General features: G+C 45.6%; 1 protein-coding gene across 1 annotated transcript in view; it reads left to right on the forward strand.

Annotated features, from left to right (window-relative positions):
- znf385b (zinc finger protein 385B) overlaps positions 1 to 17,649 on the forward strand; it is a 359,240-nt gene that overhangs the window by 126,515 nt on the left and 215,076 nt on the right. Inside the window, exon 2 of the mRNA XM_039757758.1 lies at positions 5,638 to 5,925. Within this exon, the coding sequence (XP_039613692.1) occupies positions 5,640 to 5,925 (286 nt within the window). The 5' untranslated portion in view covers positions 5,638 to 5,639. The remainder of the gene's footprint in view (positions 1 to 5,637; positions 5,926 to 17,649) is intronic.

The raw sequence follows: 17,649 nt of genomic DNA on the forward strand, positions 1-17,649 counted from the left end.
CAAACACCTTTTGGACCCAGCATTATATTCCAAGTTTATTGCACTCAATAAGATGCGAAAAGTTGTGATAAACCCCAAGACTGAACGATTACCGCGCAAGTGAGTCCGGCTGCCAAAACAAAGATGTGTGGCGTCCCTCTGGGAAAGTGCGTTGTTCAGCAGTTCTTCAGTGAGCGATTCACTTTTTGTGAAATGCAACTTATTATAATAAATTTGTATATATGGTAATAAGCGACAAAAATGGTAAATATTACAGAAACAAAAGAAATCCATCAAACAGTAAGCAAAAAATGATCAACAATCACAACGCAGTCCAGTTTTGCAAATTCAGATGATGGTGTTGAGTTCTGAAATGAAGTCCCATTGTGAGCCTCTGGAAAGTTTTGTCCTTCCATGATGCTAATGTGTACGTTGGGAGTGCTTCTCAGGTGAAGACGTTTTCCAACCCAGAGAAGGCCACACAAAGAAGCGGGCACAGGCCATGAAGATAAATGTACAGAAAACTCCAATCCGATGGTCGCCGTCGTCATCATCCAGTTGCGCAGTGAAGCGTTGAAACAAAAAGACCCCATCAGCCGCGACTTTGCCGGCTTCTCACGACTCCCTGTTAAAACTAACGTCTTCATCTTTCACCCAGCAGCCCTCACAGCAACCATCGAAGCTGCCCAATGATGCAGCATTCCTGGGCATGCTGGGATTTGTAGTCCATTTCAGTAGCGCTGCTACAGCGTTGTCTGCTCCTTTTCAAACCCTGTGTGAATTAATTAGCCAGCCAGAGCCCACCGTACTGAAAGATGGGAGCAACCGAATGTTACCTATAGTGGCCACGATGAAAGGCACTATATTAAATATCATCTCTTCATACTCCTGGGTGTCAACAATTGAGTCCCTTATTTCCAACCAAAATTGCACTCACTGCACAGATATGCCGGTAATTGAGTTCCTCCTGCAAAGCATCTTGGGATGGCCACTGCTAAAAGGCACTATATAAACTCAAAAGGCATGACAGTGGGTGCTTGTGTGGTCCCTGAATGGGTCACTTAACATGTCACTGCGCAGATACAGAAATGACACGACTCCTCCTGAAAGGCATTGTGGGGTGTCCGCTGGCAAAGCCGCTATATAAACTCAAAGGGTTTCAGGTTCAAGCCTGATGGTTGCTACATATACTGTATGTGTGACGCTGAGCAAATCACTTAAGAAAGCAATGATAAAGGTCATTGTCATTGTGGTCATTGTCAGGCAACACCATATAACAGTCACGAGGCTGCAGGTTGAAGCGTGATGATGGCTGCTTGTGTGACCCTGAGTGGGTGACTTAACATGTCACACGAGATATAGAAATGACTGTACTCCACCTGCAAAGCACCTTGGGAGACTCACTGCTTCAAGGCGCTTTATAAAAGGTCACAGGTTCACACCTGATGGTGGCTGCATGTGTGACCCCGAGCGAGTCAGTTAAGCACACAATAGTTCTGCTCCTGCAGCTGTTAGCTGTTAAAAGGCACTATATAAAAATTAAAAAGGCCACAGGGTCAAGCCCCACGGTGACCCCTAGTCAAGCCCTGAGTGAATTACTTAACCAGTCGGTGCCCACCGTACTGAAAGATGGAGGCAGCTGCTTTCTGCCTACAGATCTTCGTACAATAGGGGCCACAGTAAAAAGGCACTATATCAAATGTCACAGTCATCTGTGCGTTCTCCAGGGTGTCAGAGATCGACTGGCTTCTCCTCCGAATGTGAGCTCCTTGCAGAGGTATGACAAAGACTCTGCTCCATTCATTTGAAAAGCTCACTGGGATAGCCACTGGCAAAAGGTGCTATATAATGTCCAAAGACTCTGAGCAAATCGGTTAAGACAGCAATGCTTGTGTCTCCTGCACGGGATCTTGTAATGGTGGTCACTGCTACGAAGCACCTTATAAATTCCAAAGGTCACGGGTACAGGTGTGACGGTGGCTGCCTTCGACGTGTCTTTGCCAGCATTGCAGAGATACAGCAATGACTCTACTCCACCTGAAAAGCACCTTGGGATGGCCCCTGGCCAAAGGCACTATATGAAATCCAAAGGTTACAGGTTCAGGCCTGACGGTGACTACATGTACGTGTGATCAGGTAAGACAGTCGTGGTTGAGCTCCTGCAACTGAATTTGGAAGTGGTGGGCATTGTTCAAAGGCACTATATACTTCCTAAAAGCTACAAGTTCAAATGTGTGACCCTGAGTGATTCACTTAACCCCGCGGTGCATACCTCGATAGTGACAGGTGTTTCGTATTTTCAAAGCCTCGTCCGTTGTGCTCACCTTTCAAAGGCACTATATGACATTTCATTTGCTGCTCTCCACTCCAGAAGTCCTAACCGGTGCAGCAGACTATGAAGTAAAGCCCCGTGTAATAACAGTCGCCGTGATTTACCGTTCACCATTACGTTTAATGAGAAGAGCCGCTAAGTGGTGGAATTGCCACAGAGTCGGGTGACAGATCGCAGTCACTTTGTGGACTCGGAGTGACTTGAGCTCCCGCCGTTCAGTCGTGTTTCCCTGTGAAGCTTTAATGACACTGCTGTCCCTTACGGGATGGACGGGTTTGTTTCGCTGCCACCGCCGCCCCCCGATTGCGATGAACGGTTAATTGTTGTGATGGACGGCCTGACACGCGGAGGGCCGCGAAGTTACAAATCTGTCACGGCCCATCTTTTCATTGCCATTCGTGGCAAAAGGTTGCAAATCTTCATGAATGGACGCCTTGACAGTTACAAGCAGCCTCTCCTGACACCGAGATTCTTTATGGCTGAATGATAAGAGCAGGGAAGGGAATTCAAACAAAGAGATGTGGCTGCTGCCATAATGAGGGGGAGTCGGAGCAAAGATGAGAGTCTGATAAGTGAGCGGGACTGGATGTGCAGTGATGACGTCACGATGAAACACCAAATAAAAGAAGCTCCCTACCTTATATAGCGCCTTTCAGTGATCCAGAATGACAAAGCCAAAGTCTGGAGTGTGAGTCTGAAATATCCCATTGGCACAAGGATTCAGAGCCTGCTTAGCTGAAGCCCCTTTGGCAGCCAGTCCAACCTGGAGCCTTCTTGGGTCTCTGACGCTACAAGCTTGGCACACCTGGATTTGGGGATTTTCTGCCATCGTCCTCTGCAGATCCTCTCAGGCTCAGTGAGGTCGGTGGACGGCGGGCTGCTCTCCAGTCTCTTCAGAGATGTTGAATTGGGTTCAAGTCCAGGCTGTGGCCGGGCCAGTCGAGGACATCCACAGAGTTGTCCCTAAGTCACTCCTGACACTCCTCTGTTGTCTTTGCTTTGTCCTGAAGGTTTTCATTCAGGATTGTCTCTTTACTTTTGCTCTATTCAGTTTTACCTCAACCCTTACTAGTCCCCCCGGTCCCTGATGCTAACACCACTACTGTTGGAATGGGATTGCGCTGTAGAGGAGTGGCATCTCGTTTCCTCCAGACGTGACACCGACTTTGGTTTACTCAGACCAGACAATCCTGTTCCTCGTGGTCCGAGAGCCCCTTTTAGTGCCTTTCTGCAAACTCCAAGTGGGCTTCCATGCATCTTTTACTGAGGCAGTTTACCTCTGGCCACACCTCCTGCCAATAGTAAAACTCTTGCCACGCCCCCTCTGATGACACTTCCATGAAACTGCACCCTAGCCACACATCCCACCTGTAATTTGTTTCTAGGCAACACCCACCCAGGTAGTTTTCTTAAATAACACCCCTGTGATGATAGATTATGGTCACACCCACCAGGTGTAACTTGTTTCTGGCCAGACCCACCCATTCAGCTAGTTTACCTCTGTCAATGCCCTATTAAGCTTGACTCTGGCCACGCCCCCATCTGTGATTTGTCACTGGCTACACCTCCAGACTATAATAAAACTCTTGCCACATCCCCATCTGATCACACTTACATGAAACTGCACCCTACCCACACATCCCACCTGTAATTTGCTCCTGGCCACACCCACCCAGGTAGTTTTCTTAATGACACTCCTGTGATGCTAGATTATGGTCACGCCCTCTAGGTGTAACTTGTTTCTGGCCACACCCACCCATCCAGCTAGTTTACCTCTGTCAATGCCCCGTGAAGCTTGACTCTGGCCACGCCTCTCAATTTTGATTTGTCTCTTGTTACACCCACCCAAGCAGTTTCCCTCTAGACACGCCTCCTGCCTGTCGTAAAACACTTTCCATATGCTCCCTGTAATTTATATTTGAACACACACACCTAGGTAGCTTTCTTCTAATCACACCCATGTTAAACTAGACTGTGGTGGCCACGCCCCCACATTGTAACTTGCCTGTGGACACACCCACCCATCCAGCTAGTTTACTTCTGTCAATGCCCCATTAAGCTTGACCACACCTCCCAGCTGTGATTTGCCACTGGCCCCACCCACCCAATCAGTTTACCTCTGGCCACACCTCCTGCCAATAGTAAAACTCTGTGATGACACTTCCATGAAACTGCACCCTAGCCATACATCCAGCCTGTAATTTGTTTCTGGCCACACCCACCCAGGTAGTCTTCTTCTGGTCACATCCCTGTGAAGCTACCCTATGACCACCCACCCATCCAGCCAGTTTACATCTATTGTTTCTTTGAAGTTTGTCTCCAGCCACCATTCTCACTTGTCACAATCCATGAAGCTTGACTCTGACCACGCCCCCAAGTATCATTTCCCTGTGACTCCACCCACCTGGGCTATTTATACTTTTGTAAAGTTTGTGTCTGACTACGCCTCCATACTAGTTAGCACTGGCCATGCCCATTTAGGTGATTTCCCTCTGTTCACACACTCATGAAGCTTGACAGTACCCATACAGTGTGTGTGCAGTGTGCCTTTGACCACGCCCCCAGACTGTTTGCTTCTAGCCCCGCCTACCTAATCTGATCATTTGCCCTGGCCACACCTTCCCTATATTACTTCATGGCAGCAGTGAACACCTGACAGTCCCCTACCTTTTAATTTCTTCCATTATATGAAATCTCTGCCCAATTAAACAGCCACAGTGTCCTCTGTGCTCTTGAAGTGGGAGGATGATGAGTGTTCGAAGGTGGACGATGTTCTTTCTGATCAGTACATGGCTCTCTTGTGTTCCTGTCACAGCAGCACCACCCTGGAAGGGACGCCAGTTACTCCAAACTCACCTCAGGCTGCTCATCCTGACCGCGTGTCTTTGGGGGGCCATCGGTGTCCAAGTGCAGTCAGGTGGTGTGCTTCAATGATTAACCGAGATGACCAGTGTAGCCCCCTAGTGGCCCCCTAACACTCAAGTTGTGTTAACTGTTGTGAGCCCAGCAGCCATCTTAAGGAAGGGTCCGTTCTCCTGGTGGTCCTCGTGCTGCGAGCCTCACGACGGCTGGCTTTGTGTCATGCCTCCTCGTTTTTTGGATTTCTTTTTGGCTTTGCCTCCTGTTCTCATTTAGTTCTCACGTCTATAGTGGGAAGTGAGCTCATCCTTTTTCTGGCGGCTGTGATGCTTATGGAGAAAGACACAGCTGAGCGCCACATGCACAGGGAGATGGGCCTCCACCGGCTCCCGTTTGGTTCGTTTATGTCTTGATCCTGGCAGGGCGTCGTTAACGTTTCTCTTCTCTCGTGTTGTTTGCCCCCGTAGGTATGAAGCGACCCCTGACCCCGGAGCATCACCTTCTCGAAAATCGGAAGACTGGCATGCAGCTTGTGAACCATGCCGAAGAGAAGGAGCCGAGCGACGGACCCACGGATCTGCAGAGGATTCAGGAGAAAAAGAAGCTGCTCTACTCCCTCTGTGAGGCCTGCAACATCCAGCTGTACTCGGCGGCCCAGGCGCAGGTCCACTACAATGGCAAGTCGCACCTGAAGCGGGTCAAGCAGCTCAACAACGGCAAGATTCCTCCTAGTGCTCCTGCTGCTTCCTCCACGGGTAGGCTGAGCCGCCATGACGGGCCAAAGTGGGGTGGGAGCCGTGAACCTGATGAAACACCGAAAACTGGGCTGTGAAGAATTGCTTGTTTCTGACTTGGGTGCAGTTCCTCTTAGTCACCACTAGGGGTGCTTGGTTGGTCTCCATTTTGTTTGATTCAATGCGCCCCTCTGTCAGCTTGTGTTGAGTGCCAGGCTGTCGGCTGGTGGCACCAGCTGGGAGGGCAACCTCAGCTACTCTGCTTGATTTGTTTGGTGTGGGTGTGGGACTTGGCGGCATCTATTGAGGAATGGCAGAGAGATGTCCATCTGGTGTGTATAATTGGCATTACTGGTTGTGAGAAGTCTGGGTTACCATGAAGATGTTTGAGATGAAGATGAAGCCATAGGTAATTGAAGCTCTGAGGTTAGGACCTGTGATGTCCCCATGTTCTCTTGTGTGGCTGTAGGATTTGCTGGCAGCTGTTGAGGTATGGCAAAGAGGTGCCCGTTTGGCATCTATAATTGGTATTGCTGGTTATGAGAAGTCTGATTTGTCGTGAAGATGTTTAAAATGAAGCTGAAGCCCTGGGTGATTCACACCTCCATTATCTGTACTCACCATCTATGGCGTCCTCTGTGTTGGCGAGAAGCTTTGGATTATTGCAAAGGTGACATGATGGCACAGTAGTTAGTGCTGCAACATCATGGCTCTCGAGTTTCCAAGCTCAAATCCCTCCCTTGGTTCTTGTGGCTGTTACATTTGTGCAGAGTCTATCAATGGAAATGGTGAACTGGTCTTTTGTTGGTGGGTGCCATGTGATGGACTGACACCCCATCCAGAGTTGGCTCCTGCCTTGTGCCACGTACTGTAATCCTCAGTCAGAATTAATCCAGTCTGAGAATGTTAGGCTATCCCAAAGCATCAAACTGTGGTAGACTGGCGCCCCATCCAGGCTTGACTCCTGCCGTGTGCCCAGTGCTGCCAGGGTAGGCTCTGGCTCCATGTGACCCTCCATTTGGACTTAGCAAGATCGAGACTGGTATGTCTTCCCAGGAGCTCAAGCTGGCCGTGTGTGTGCATGAGTGTGCCCTGTGGTAGACTGGCACCCCATCCAGAACAGGGCTCCAAATGGCGACTAAAATGGTCGCCAGTGCGACTTGACTTACTATTTTGCGACTAGTTTTTTCATTCCAGTCACCGGTGGCGACTCTCTCAATCTAAGAAAAGCTTTAAATTTAAAGCAGCATAAACGGCTTTTAATTATGTGCGAACACTCTCAGGCCGCGTCTGCCGTTCCTATTCCACTATCACGTGATTAAAGCCAAACCGAAGCGAGGCATCATGTGACACGCCCACTCTGCTTCAAACGTCATCTCGCTGACTGCTGCGGATAGGGATTTGAAGTAGAAGAGAATCGGGCCACGACTACTCCTCGAATACCATCCTAACTTTCCACGTAACACGCGAAATGTTCTAAGTTTGCATGTAACACCCAAAATGGCCAAACGAAAAATTTCCGACTTTTTCTCAATGCCCACACGTCCAAATCCTGCCTTGTCTACTTCTGAACGAACCGAAAATAATTCAGTCAGTGGGTTATCTGATGTACAGCCACCGGTGTCCGGAAATGTACAGTTTTTAAAGGATGACAACTCCGTCCCGTTAGCAAAGTCTTCTGCGCCCGCGGCTCCGACGCCTGGAAGACAGTTTAAAGCGGCTTGGTTACAGGAGTTCGCTTGGTTACGGTATGACAAGGGAAAGATGTATTGCAGCTTTTGTGCACAAGCCGGACAAGAAATTGCTGGTAAAACAGAATTCATTTGTGGTACGAGCCATTTTAAAAAGGAAACTGTGAAAAAGCATGGCGAGAGTAAGAAACACAAGAATGCCAGAGACTGTGTGATCGCTAGGTCCGCTCCTCGTGACACCCCCATAGCAAAGGCAGCAACGTGCTTGTGAGAAAGTGACAGAAAATGAGATGAAAGAATTACAAATAAAATTCAATGCAGCATATATGATTGCACTGGAAGAAATACCGTTCACAAAGTTTAAATCTCAAATTCTGCTGATGAAGAAGAATGGCATGGATGTGTCAAAAGCATATGCTAATGATACAGCATGTGCAGAGTTTGTAGGTAGCATTGCAGATGAATTAAAAAGTAATGTGCTGGAAGAGGCTTTAAAGGTAAACTACATCTCTGTTATAACTGATTGTGGAACAGACGTCTCAGGGGAAGACAATGTCATCACATACTGTAGGTATGTTGTATCTGATGGAACACCTAAGACTCATCTACAGTGGTGTGAAAAACTATTTGCCCCCTTCCTGATTTCTTCTTCTTTTGCATGTTGGTCACACAAAATGTTTCTGATCATCAAACACATTTAACCATTAGTCAAATATAACACAAGTAAACACAAAATGCAGTTTTTAAATGATGGTTTTTATTATTTAGGGAGAGAAAAAAAATCCAAACCTACATGGCCCTGTGTGAAAAAGTAATTGCCCCCTTGTTAAAAAATCACCTACCTGTGGTGTATCACACCTGAGTTCAATTACCTGATTACTGCCACACCTGCCTGTTTCAATCAAGAAATCACTTCAATAGGAGCTGCCTGACACAGAGAAGTAGACCAAAAGCACCTCAAAAGCTAGACATCATGCCAAGATCCAAAGAAATTCAGGACCAAATGAGAACAGAAGTAATTGAGATCTATCAGTCTGGTAAAGGTTATAAAGCCATTTCTAAAGCTTTGGGACTCCAGCGAACCACAGTGAGAGCCATTATCCACAAATGGCAAAAACATGGAACAGTGGTGAACCTTCCCAGGAGTGGCCGGCCGACCAAAATGACCCCAAGAGCGCAGAGACGACTCATCTGAGAGGTCACAAAAGACCCCAGGACAACATCTAAAGAACTGCAGGCCTCACTTGCCTCAATTAAGGTCAGTGTTCACGACTCCACCATAAGAAAGAGACTGGGCAAAAACGGCCTGCATGGCAGATTTCCAAGACGAAACCACTGTTAAGCAAAAGAACATTAGGGCTCGTCTCAATTTTGCTAAGAAACATCTCAATGATTGCCAAGACTTTTGGGAAAATACCTTGTGGACTGATGAGACAAAAGTTGAACTTTTTGGAAGGCAAATATCCGTTACATCTGGCGTAAAAGGAACACAGCATTTCAGAAAAAGAACATCATACCAACAGTAAAATATGGTGGTGGTAGTGTGATGGTCTGGGGTTAAAATCTTCAGGTGAGGGGACGCTGGCGCACGCAAGTTGCTGCCGCTCCTCCCTGTTAACAACACTTTTCGCAAAATTCGCCTTTATTCTACACTTTCTCACGCTTGTTTTATTTCTTTTACTGTACGTATAGTTCGTGGATACAGCCGACCTGAATTGCATGGATTTGGCCTAATATTTACAGATTTGATGGACTCTACTTTGACTGGGAACAGCTGAGTCTGTGGATCGCGGACGAGACCTACGAACATTTCTTTGTACCTGGCGATCTATGACCTCGGGATAATCTTTCTCCGTGATTATATTCGCTATGCTGATCTGCTCCCGATTCATTTTACAGTACTGTACGACTGGGATCTGATCTGATGCTCATATTAACCTGGCTTATGGCTCCGGGGCGATCACGCATGAAATTATCAAGCGTTATTGTTTGTGGCTGTGTATTGGAACCTGCAAATCCTGCTACCTCCTCCTGCTATGCTTTCTGCTGCTTTGCTATCGCCGTTCATCTCATCTGATCCAAATGGTTCCGCTATGCTGTGCTGCTTCTCCACTGCTTTTCAGATAAGTATTGCCAAGTATCATGCTAAAATACTCTCATGACAAACTCCTTCTTATTAAACAGTTTGTCCAGAGCAAATGGTCTGATTGGAACATCCTAAAAGACGCGGTATTTTACAGCGCCGAAATATATACATCGGGTCAGGTCGCCACCGCCGGGGTGCGAATGAAAAGACAACCGGCAGCATTTGCTCAGGAATAAGCATTCCTTCTCATGGCCCTGGAAATACAAGTGTCAGTGTGCCAAATTTACATTGTGTGGAAATAAACCCTGATCACAGCTCTGTGCAAAAGATGCCTCATTGACTAACATTGCTCTGTTTAACTCAAGATCTCTTAATGGCAAAGCATTGGTGCTGTCAGAACTCATCACTGACACCAAACTTGATATACTGTGTTTAACGGAGACTTGGCAAAAACCGAACGAATTTATGTCTCTCACGGAGGCGATTCCACCTGGTTTCACTTTCCATACAGAACCTCGCAGCTCTAGACAAGGAGGGGCTAGCGGTAATTATCAGAGCAGACTTAAATATCAAACGAATCCCAATTGACTGTCCACTGTCTTTTGAGTGCCTGGCTCTTAAACTAATAACGGAAACAGGTCCTGTCTCACTCATTGTTCTTTATCGTCCCCCAAAATACAATGCATCCTTCTTATCTGATCTGATTGAACTTTTAACCCACCTAAGCTCTTACTCTCAGAGAATTATCCTTCTTGGTGATTTCAACATCCATATTGACATTACTACATCTAAACTGAGAAATGAATTCCTATCCTTACTGGACTGTTTTGACTTGACACAACATGTTGATTTTCCCACCCACTCTGGTGGTCATATATTGGATCTGATCTGCACTTCTGGACTATCTGTTGCCAATATTTACAGCACTGATTTGGGACTCTCTGACCATAAAGCAGTATTTTTTACTGTCTCACTGCCTTTACCTCCTCTTACCTGTAAACGACAAATTTCTTACAGAAACCTTAAAAATATCTGTCCCTCTATCCTTTCTGGATCCATTTCTGATCTTTTACTGTCTGCACCTATTCCGTCAACACTAGATAGTCTTGTTGACCACTATAACTCAGCCCTTCATTCAGCATTAGATAAAACAGCTCCTTTAAAACATAAAGAGGTTTCCTTTAAACGTTCAGCTCCTTGGTATAACTCAGAATTGCGATCTATGAAAGCAGCTGGCCGACGCCTTGAGAGAATGTCACGTAAGACTGGCCTCACTGTGCACATCCAGGCTTTCTCTGACCACCAAAGAGCTTACAGAGAAGCACTAACTGCTGCTAAGAACACCCACTATGGCAGAATAATAGAAAGTGGCCACGATAACCCAAGGGTTTTGTTTTCTGTAGTTAATAAACTACAGTATTCTAACCTGCATCTGGCCCAACTACCTCTTCTACTGAAGTCTGTGAGGATTTCCTCCACTTTTCCGTAACAAAATTAAAGATCTAAATAATTCAACTAACATAAATACATCATCTGTTTATATCTCTCCCTGTTTTCCCACTCCATCCAGCTCCTTCTCTAAGTTCTCACCAGTCACATCTGCGTTTGTTAATAACCTGCTTTGTAAGATGAGGCTGACTACTTGTATACTGGACCCAATCCCCAGCACACTACTTAAATCCTGCCTTCATGCCATAATCCCGACTGTTACAACAATAATAAACTCATCCCTTGACACTGGCTCTGTGCGCTCACTTTTAAAATCGCTTCTGTAACCCCAATGTTAAAAAAGTCTGGTCTTGATGCTGACAATCTTAACAATTTCCGCCTATTTCCCACTTACCTTTCCTGTCAAAAGCTCTTGAGCGTGTTGTAGCTTCCCAGCTCACCAATTACTTAACTCTAATAATTTGATGGAACCCTTTCAGTCTGGTTTCAGGGTGCAGCACAGCTGTGAAACTGCTCTGCTACGGGTAACCAATGATTGCTTATGGCAGCAGACTCTGGACAAACCAGCATATTAATTCTGTTAGACCTCAGTGCAGCATTTGACACTGTCAGACATGACATTCTACTGTCAGAATGGAGAACATGCTGGGTATCTCTGGCACTGCCCTCCAGTGGTTCAAGTCCTATCTGACTGATAGGCAAGAGTTTGTTAGTCTTGGCAACAGCAGATCCAGCTCGCCAGTCACACAAGGAGTTCCTCAGGGCTCTGTCCTCGGCCCTCTTCTCTTCTGTATTTATATGCTTCCCCTTGGCCATATTATTCGTAGCTATGGACTGGGCTATCATTTTTATGCAGATGATACTCAACTCTACTTCAATGTTAAAAGTGGAACTTCATCAGAGCTTTCTCAGCTCACAACCTGCCTTAGTGAAATTAAAACCTGGATGGAGCAGAACTCTTTAAAATTAAACTGCAACAAAACTGAACTCCTGCAAATTGGGACTAAAATGCAACTTAATAAAATGAGCTCCTTCCCAGTCCATCTTGGTGGTGATCTCATCAGACCTGCCTCTACGGCAAAGAATCTTGGTGTCATTTTTGATTCCTCCCTTTCTTACTCCACTCACATAAATCACATTAAGAAACTTTCCTACTTTCACCTCCATCACGTATCCTGTGTTCGCTCCTTCCTTTCCTTTTCTAATGCTGAGAAACTTGTCCATGCTTTTATCACATCCCGCATAGATTATTGTAACTCGCTGCTGGCAGGTGCCCCTTCTAATCTTATATCACAGCTCCAGCTTATTCAAAACTCAGCTGCAAGAGTCCTTACTCGAACCAGCAGCAGCGAGCACATCACACCCATCCTGCTCCGTCTTCACTGGCTCCCTGTGTCTTACAGAATCGAATATAAAATCCTACTAATAACCTACAAAGCCTTAAATAACCTCGCCAAACTACATCAGTGACCTTCTCCATCACTATGTGCCTGCCCGTCCACTAAGGTCCTCTGATTCTGGCAATCTTGTTGTGCCCCACACTAATCTACACTCCATGGGTGACAGGGCCTTCAGCTGTATAGCCCAGACTCTGGAATGACCTACGAAATTAATCAGGTCAGCTGACTCCATGAATTCTTTTAAAAACAACTTAAAACTCATCTGTTCAGGAAGGCTTTTAGCTCTATTTGACTTCATTCCCCTTCTCTCAGTTTACCTCTCTGTCAAGATGCTCATGTAACCTGTATGTGTGTGTGCCAGACCATCAATTATGTTGTCTGTTAGGCTTTCTCTGAGTTTACTGTCTTAATCTTCTTATTTATTAATTTGCTTTGTACTATGCTATATACTGTATACCCTGCCGTTCTTTCTTATATTCTGTAAGTGCCTTGAGCATGGGAAAGGCGCTATATAAATTAAATGTATTATTATTATTATTATTATTGTTTTGCTGCTTCAAGACCTGGAAGGCTTGCTGTGATAGATGGAACCATGAATTCTACTGTCTACCAAAAAATCCTGAAGGAGAATGTCCGGCCATCTGTTCGTCAACTCAAGCTGAAGCGATCTTGGGTGCTGCAACAGGACAATGACCCAAAACACACCAGCAAATCCACCTCTGAATGGCTGAAGAAAAACAAAATGAAGACTTTGGAGTGGCCTAGTCAAAGTCCTGACCTGAATCCACTTGAGATGCTATGGCATGACCTTAAAAAGGCGCTTCATGCTAGAAATCCCTCAAATAAAGCTGAATTACAACAATTCTGCAAAGATGAGTGGGCCAAAATTCCTCCAGAGCGCTGTAAAAGACTCATTGCAAGTTATCGCAAACGCTTGATTGCAGTTATTGCTGCTAAGGGTGGCCCAACCAGTTATTAGGTTCAGGGGGCAATTACTTTTTCACACAGGGCCATGTAGGTTTGGATTTTTTTTTCTGCCTAAATAATAAAAACCATCATTTAAAAACTGCATTTTGTGTTTACTTGTGTTATATTTGACTAATGGTTAAATGTGTTTGATGATCAGAAACATTTTGTGTGACAAACATGCAAAAGAAGAAGAAATCAGGAAGGGGGCAAATAGTTTTTCACACCACTGTAGTAGGTTTGGCTGAGATTGATTATGGTCATGCAGAAGGGATTCAAATCACCATTAAATCACTGCTTCAGAATGCCGACCCAACCAAACCAAATTGGTGGGTACATAAAATGAGTGCTTTTGGAGCAGATGGTACAAGCGCGACCATGGGTGCAACAGGGGGAATAGGGGCACTTTTCAGAAAAGAGACAGGTGAACATGCTGTGTCTTTCCACTGTCTACTCCATCGGCTGGAACTGGCAATGCTAAACATACAAAGGTCAGTGCCAATGATTGAAAAAGTTTATGACCTTCTACAACTAGTGCGGAAAACGTATCATTTCAGTCCCAAAAGCAAGCAGGAGCTGAAGGCTATAGGAGCAGAGGTAGGATGCAGAGTACGAAACCCACCAGCAGTAAAAACTCAGCGCTAGTTGCCACACATTTATCGGGCACTCTCTCAGTTTTTCTCCATTTAAACTGTGCAACAGGTCAGGGGCAGCACACGGCTGGTCATCATGATATGGAGCACCTTGAAGTCATGTCCAAAAACATAGACATAAAGGGAAGAGCCAAACACATTGTTCAGCAAATGGGAAGCCTGTCTTTCGTTGCCTTTTGTCACTTTTTACAGGACCTTTTTTCAGAGGTCTCAAAGCTGAGCCTTACACTTCAAAAAAATTCTCATATACGTCCTCAGGCAGTTGTGGGCTGTGTGGTAACAATTAAAGGATTGAAGGGAAATGCTTTGAGAGAAGGGAAGCTGCAGGAATTTTCACAGCACATAAGTTCTCAGCCTGAAGGTTTAGTGCAGCAGGAAGGGCCAACAACAAGCAGGAGTGAGGGGGCTGCAAGTAGCCACACAGTCATAACCTTCCAAAGTGTTAAACTGAAAGGCCCCCAAAATCAGGCCACATTCAGCAGTGATCTAAAGGCCACAATTGAAAAAACAGTTGACATTACTGTTAAAGAATTGGAGATCAGGTTTGCAAACATGATGTCAAGTGTTACACAGCAGGGACATTCAAAGAGATCAGAAATCATCGAGTCATTTTCAGCGTTTTGTTACGATGCACAGCCAGAGGACATTGATAGCTATGGCAAGTGTGAGATACACACCTGTTAAATGGTACAGGGAGCGCTTCTCAAACAATGGCTGTGATGTCACAGCTGTGCAGAAGGAATGGCTAATGTTGAAAATATTAGTGAAGGGTCAGTTCATGGATAAGACTTACGGTGACCTATGGACAGTGATGCTGAGCAAGGAGCCAGCCGTTCTGTACAGATTTTAAAAATCTGCTTCACTTAGTCGAAATAGTGCTGGTGCTTCCGATATCTGCAGCTCAGTGCGAGCGAGGATTTTCAGCACAAAACAGAATAAAATCAAAAGTGTAGAAACACTGGAAGACTTGGTAAGGATCAGCACAGAGGGCCCTACACTCGAACGTTTTGACCCAGAGCTCAGTGGTCAGCCAGCAAAAGAAAAGAGCAGACCAAAGTATACTGGCTGGCCTAATGATGCGGACATTGTAACGGTTAGTGACCGTGAACTTGAAGAGTAATTCATTTCTTTATTTTTGTACACTCATTGCAAAATGATTATTTCAGAATTGATTGTTTATAATGTTTGTTATTGTGTTAATTCTTGTGTTATTGTGTGTCGGCCATTTTCAGTGTGTGTATTTGTAGTGTGCCTTACACATGTTGCGTATAAGACTCTGGACTTGAAGTATTGCTTATTAGTAAACATCTGCACTGTTCACATTTAGGTGTCATTTATTCTTCTGTTATTATCATCTAGAAGACCTTACAGAGGACACTAGTAGGCAGGTCAGATAGCTCAGATAGGAGAAAGGAAAGGCAGTGTGAGGTAGACCGAAGAAACAAGCAAACAATACAAGGAAATATTATTTGTTTATTTCACATTTGGCATGCGGTTGAGATTATGGCTCCCAAAAAAAAAATTTGGCTCCTAAATATTTTGGTTTTTTTTTTTCTGTCTGGAGCCCTGCAGAATCAGTTCCTGCCTTGTGTCCAGTGCTGCCAGGAAAGGCTGTAGCTGCCTGTGACCCTCAAGTTGGATTACATGAGGATGATGTGGTATCACAAAAGCTCAAACAGGCTACGTGTGTACATGAGTGTGCTCCGTGGAAGACTGGCATCCCATTGGGGGGTCGGTTATTGCCATCCAGTGTTGGCCCTTTGCCTTGTAGCCAGCGTCGCCAGGAAAGGCTGCAGCTGCCTGCGGCCCTCAATTTGGATTACATGAGTTTGAGAATGATGTGTTATCACAAAAGCACAAACTGGCCCACTCTGTGCATGACTATGCCCTGTGGTAGACTGGCATCCCATCCAGTGTTGGTTTCTGTCTTATGCCCAGTGTTACCAGTATAGGCTGTGCCCCCACAATCAATTGGAATTAAGTGAGTTGGAGAATGTTGTGCTTCTCAAAAGATCAGACTGGCACAGGGTGTTTGTGACTGTATACTGTGATAGACTGATGCCCCATCCAGAGTTGGTTCCTGCCTTCCGTCTCATCCATGGTTGGTTCCTGCCTTGTGCCCAGTACTGCCAGAATATGCTGTGCCCTCCCTACAACCTTCAATTGGGGGTTAAGTGAGTCTGAGAATAAAAAGCTCAAGCTGGTGTAGTGTGTCCACGACTGTGCTCGATGATAGACTGGCATTCTGCCCCAGGTTTGTTCCTGCCTTGTGCCCAGTGCTGCCAAAAAATGCCATAGCTTCCTGTAACCGTCCATTTGGACCGAGAATGTCGTGTTATCTCAAAAGCTCAGACTGTCTTATTGTGTGTGTGTGTGAAGTTGCTCTGTGGTACACTGGCATCCTGTTTAGGGTTGGTTCTTGCCTTCTGCCCCATCCAGGTTTGGTTTCTGCCTTGTGCCCAGTGCAACCAGGAAAAGTGTACGCTGTGGTACATAGGCTTCCCATCCACGGCTCCCACCTCGTGCTCAGTTTTACCAGGATTGCCACTGGGTTTCCGGACCCTAATCTGGTTTGTATGGAAGAATGGGTGGATTATTAGCACAGTGGGTGGGCATGGTCTCTCCCAACGGTCCTGCACTTGATTCAATTGCTTTGAGTTTATGATGCCTTTTAAAGCTCAAAGACATTTTTCAAAAAACAGTAAGTCGTGAGAATTAAAGGCACAGCAAAGGTGAACATCCAAAGATTTAAAATCATTCATTGAAGACAGAGGGTTGGATGACACCGGGGACGAATGCGGAAGTGCGACGTCTGCCTCCGATTCCCACTAAGTAAGTTGTTGTTATTCACCACTAGATGGCAGCATTGGCACTGCTTATCTACATGCCGCTGTCTTCGAGGCTATGGCGTTATTTCAGTGCCACTATTCTGAGCACACGTAAAAAAATATTGAGCGCACGTAAAAAAAGATTGCAAGTGTTGCATTTTGAAGAGAAATTTATTTTGAGCGTACAAAAGCTGAATTTGAGTGAACAAAATTCATTGCTGCGTGCAAAAAATGTATTTCAGTGTTTGCGCTTATCCATATACACACACACAATAGCACCCCTCTCGCTCAGTTTTTTCATTTGCGCTTGCTCGCAATGTGTTGCTTGCGCTCACAACATTCTCTGCTGCGAGCGCTCAACTCTCTGTACACCGTTATAAGTGTGCCACAAAACCAACCAATCACAGACTTGGTTTCAAAAATTCTGATTGGCTCTTACGGTCTCCAATCAGCTCGCTAGCTGCTGCATTCCGGACACCGGAAACACTGTCCACTCAGCCTCGCTTCTTGCAGATAGAGGGAGTTTTGATTTACTCTGCAGCCAAAGAAGAGAAAATAATTAAAGATATTATCCGCAAATTGGGGTTTAATTGAGTTTAGCTGGATTTAGCTACATTTTGGACTGTTTCCGCAACACATTGCGAGCAAGCGCAAATGAAAAAACTGAGCGAG

The sequence above is a fragment of the Polypterus senegalus genome, chromosome 6 (assembly GCF_016835505.1).
Source record: "Polypterus senegalus isolate Bchr_013 chromosome 6, ASM1683550v1, whole genome shotgun sequence".
Lineage (NCBI taxonomy): Eukaryota > Metazoa > Chordata > Cladistia > Polypteriformes > Polypteridae > Polypterus > Polypterus senegalus.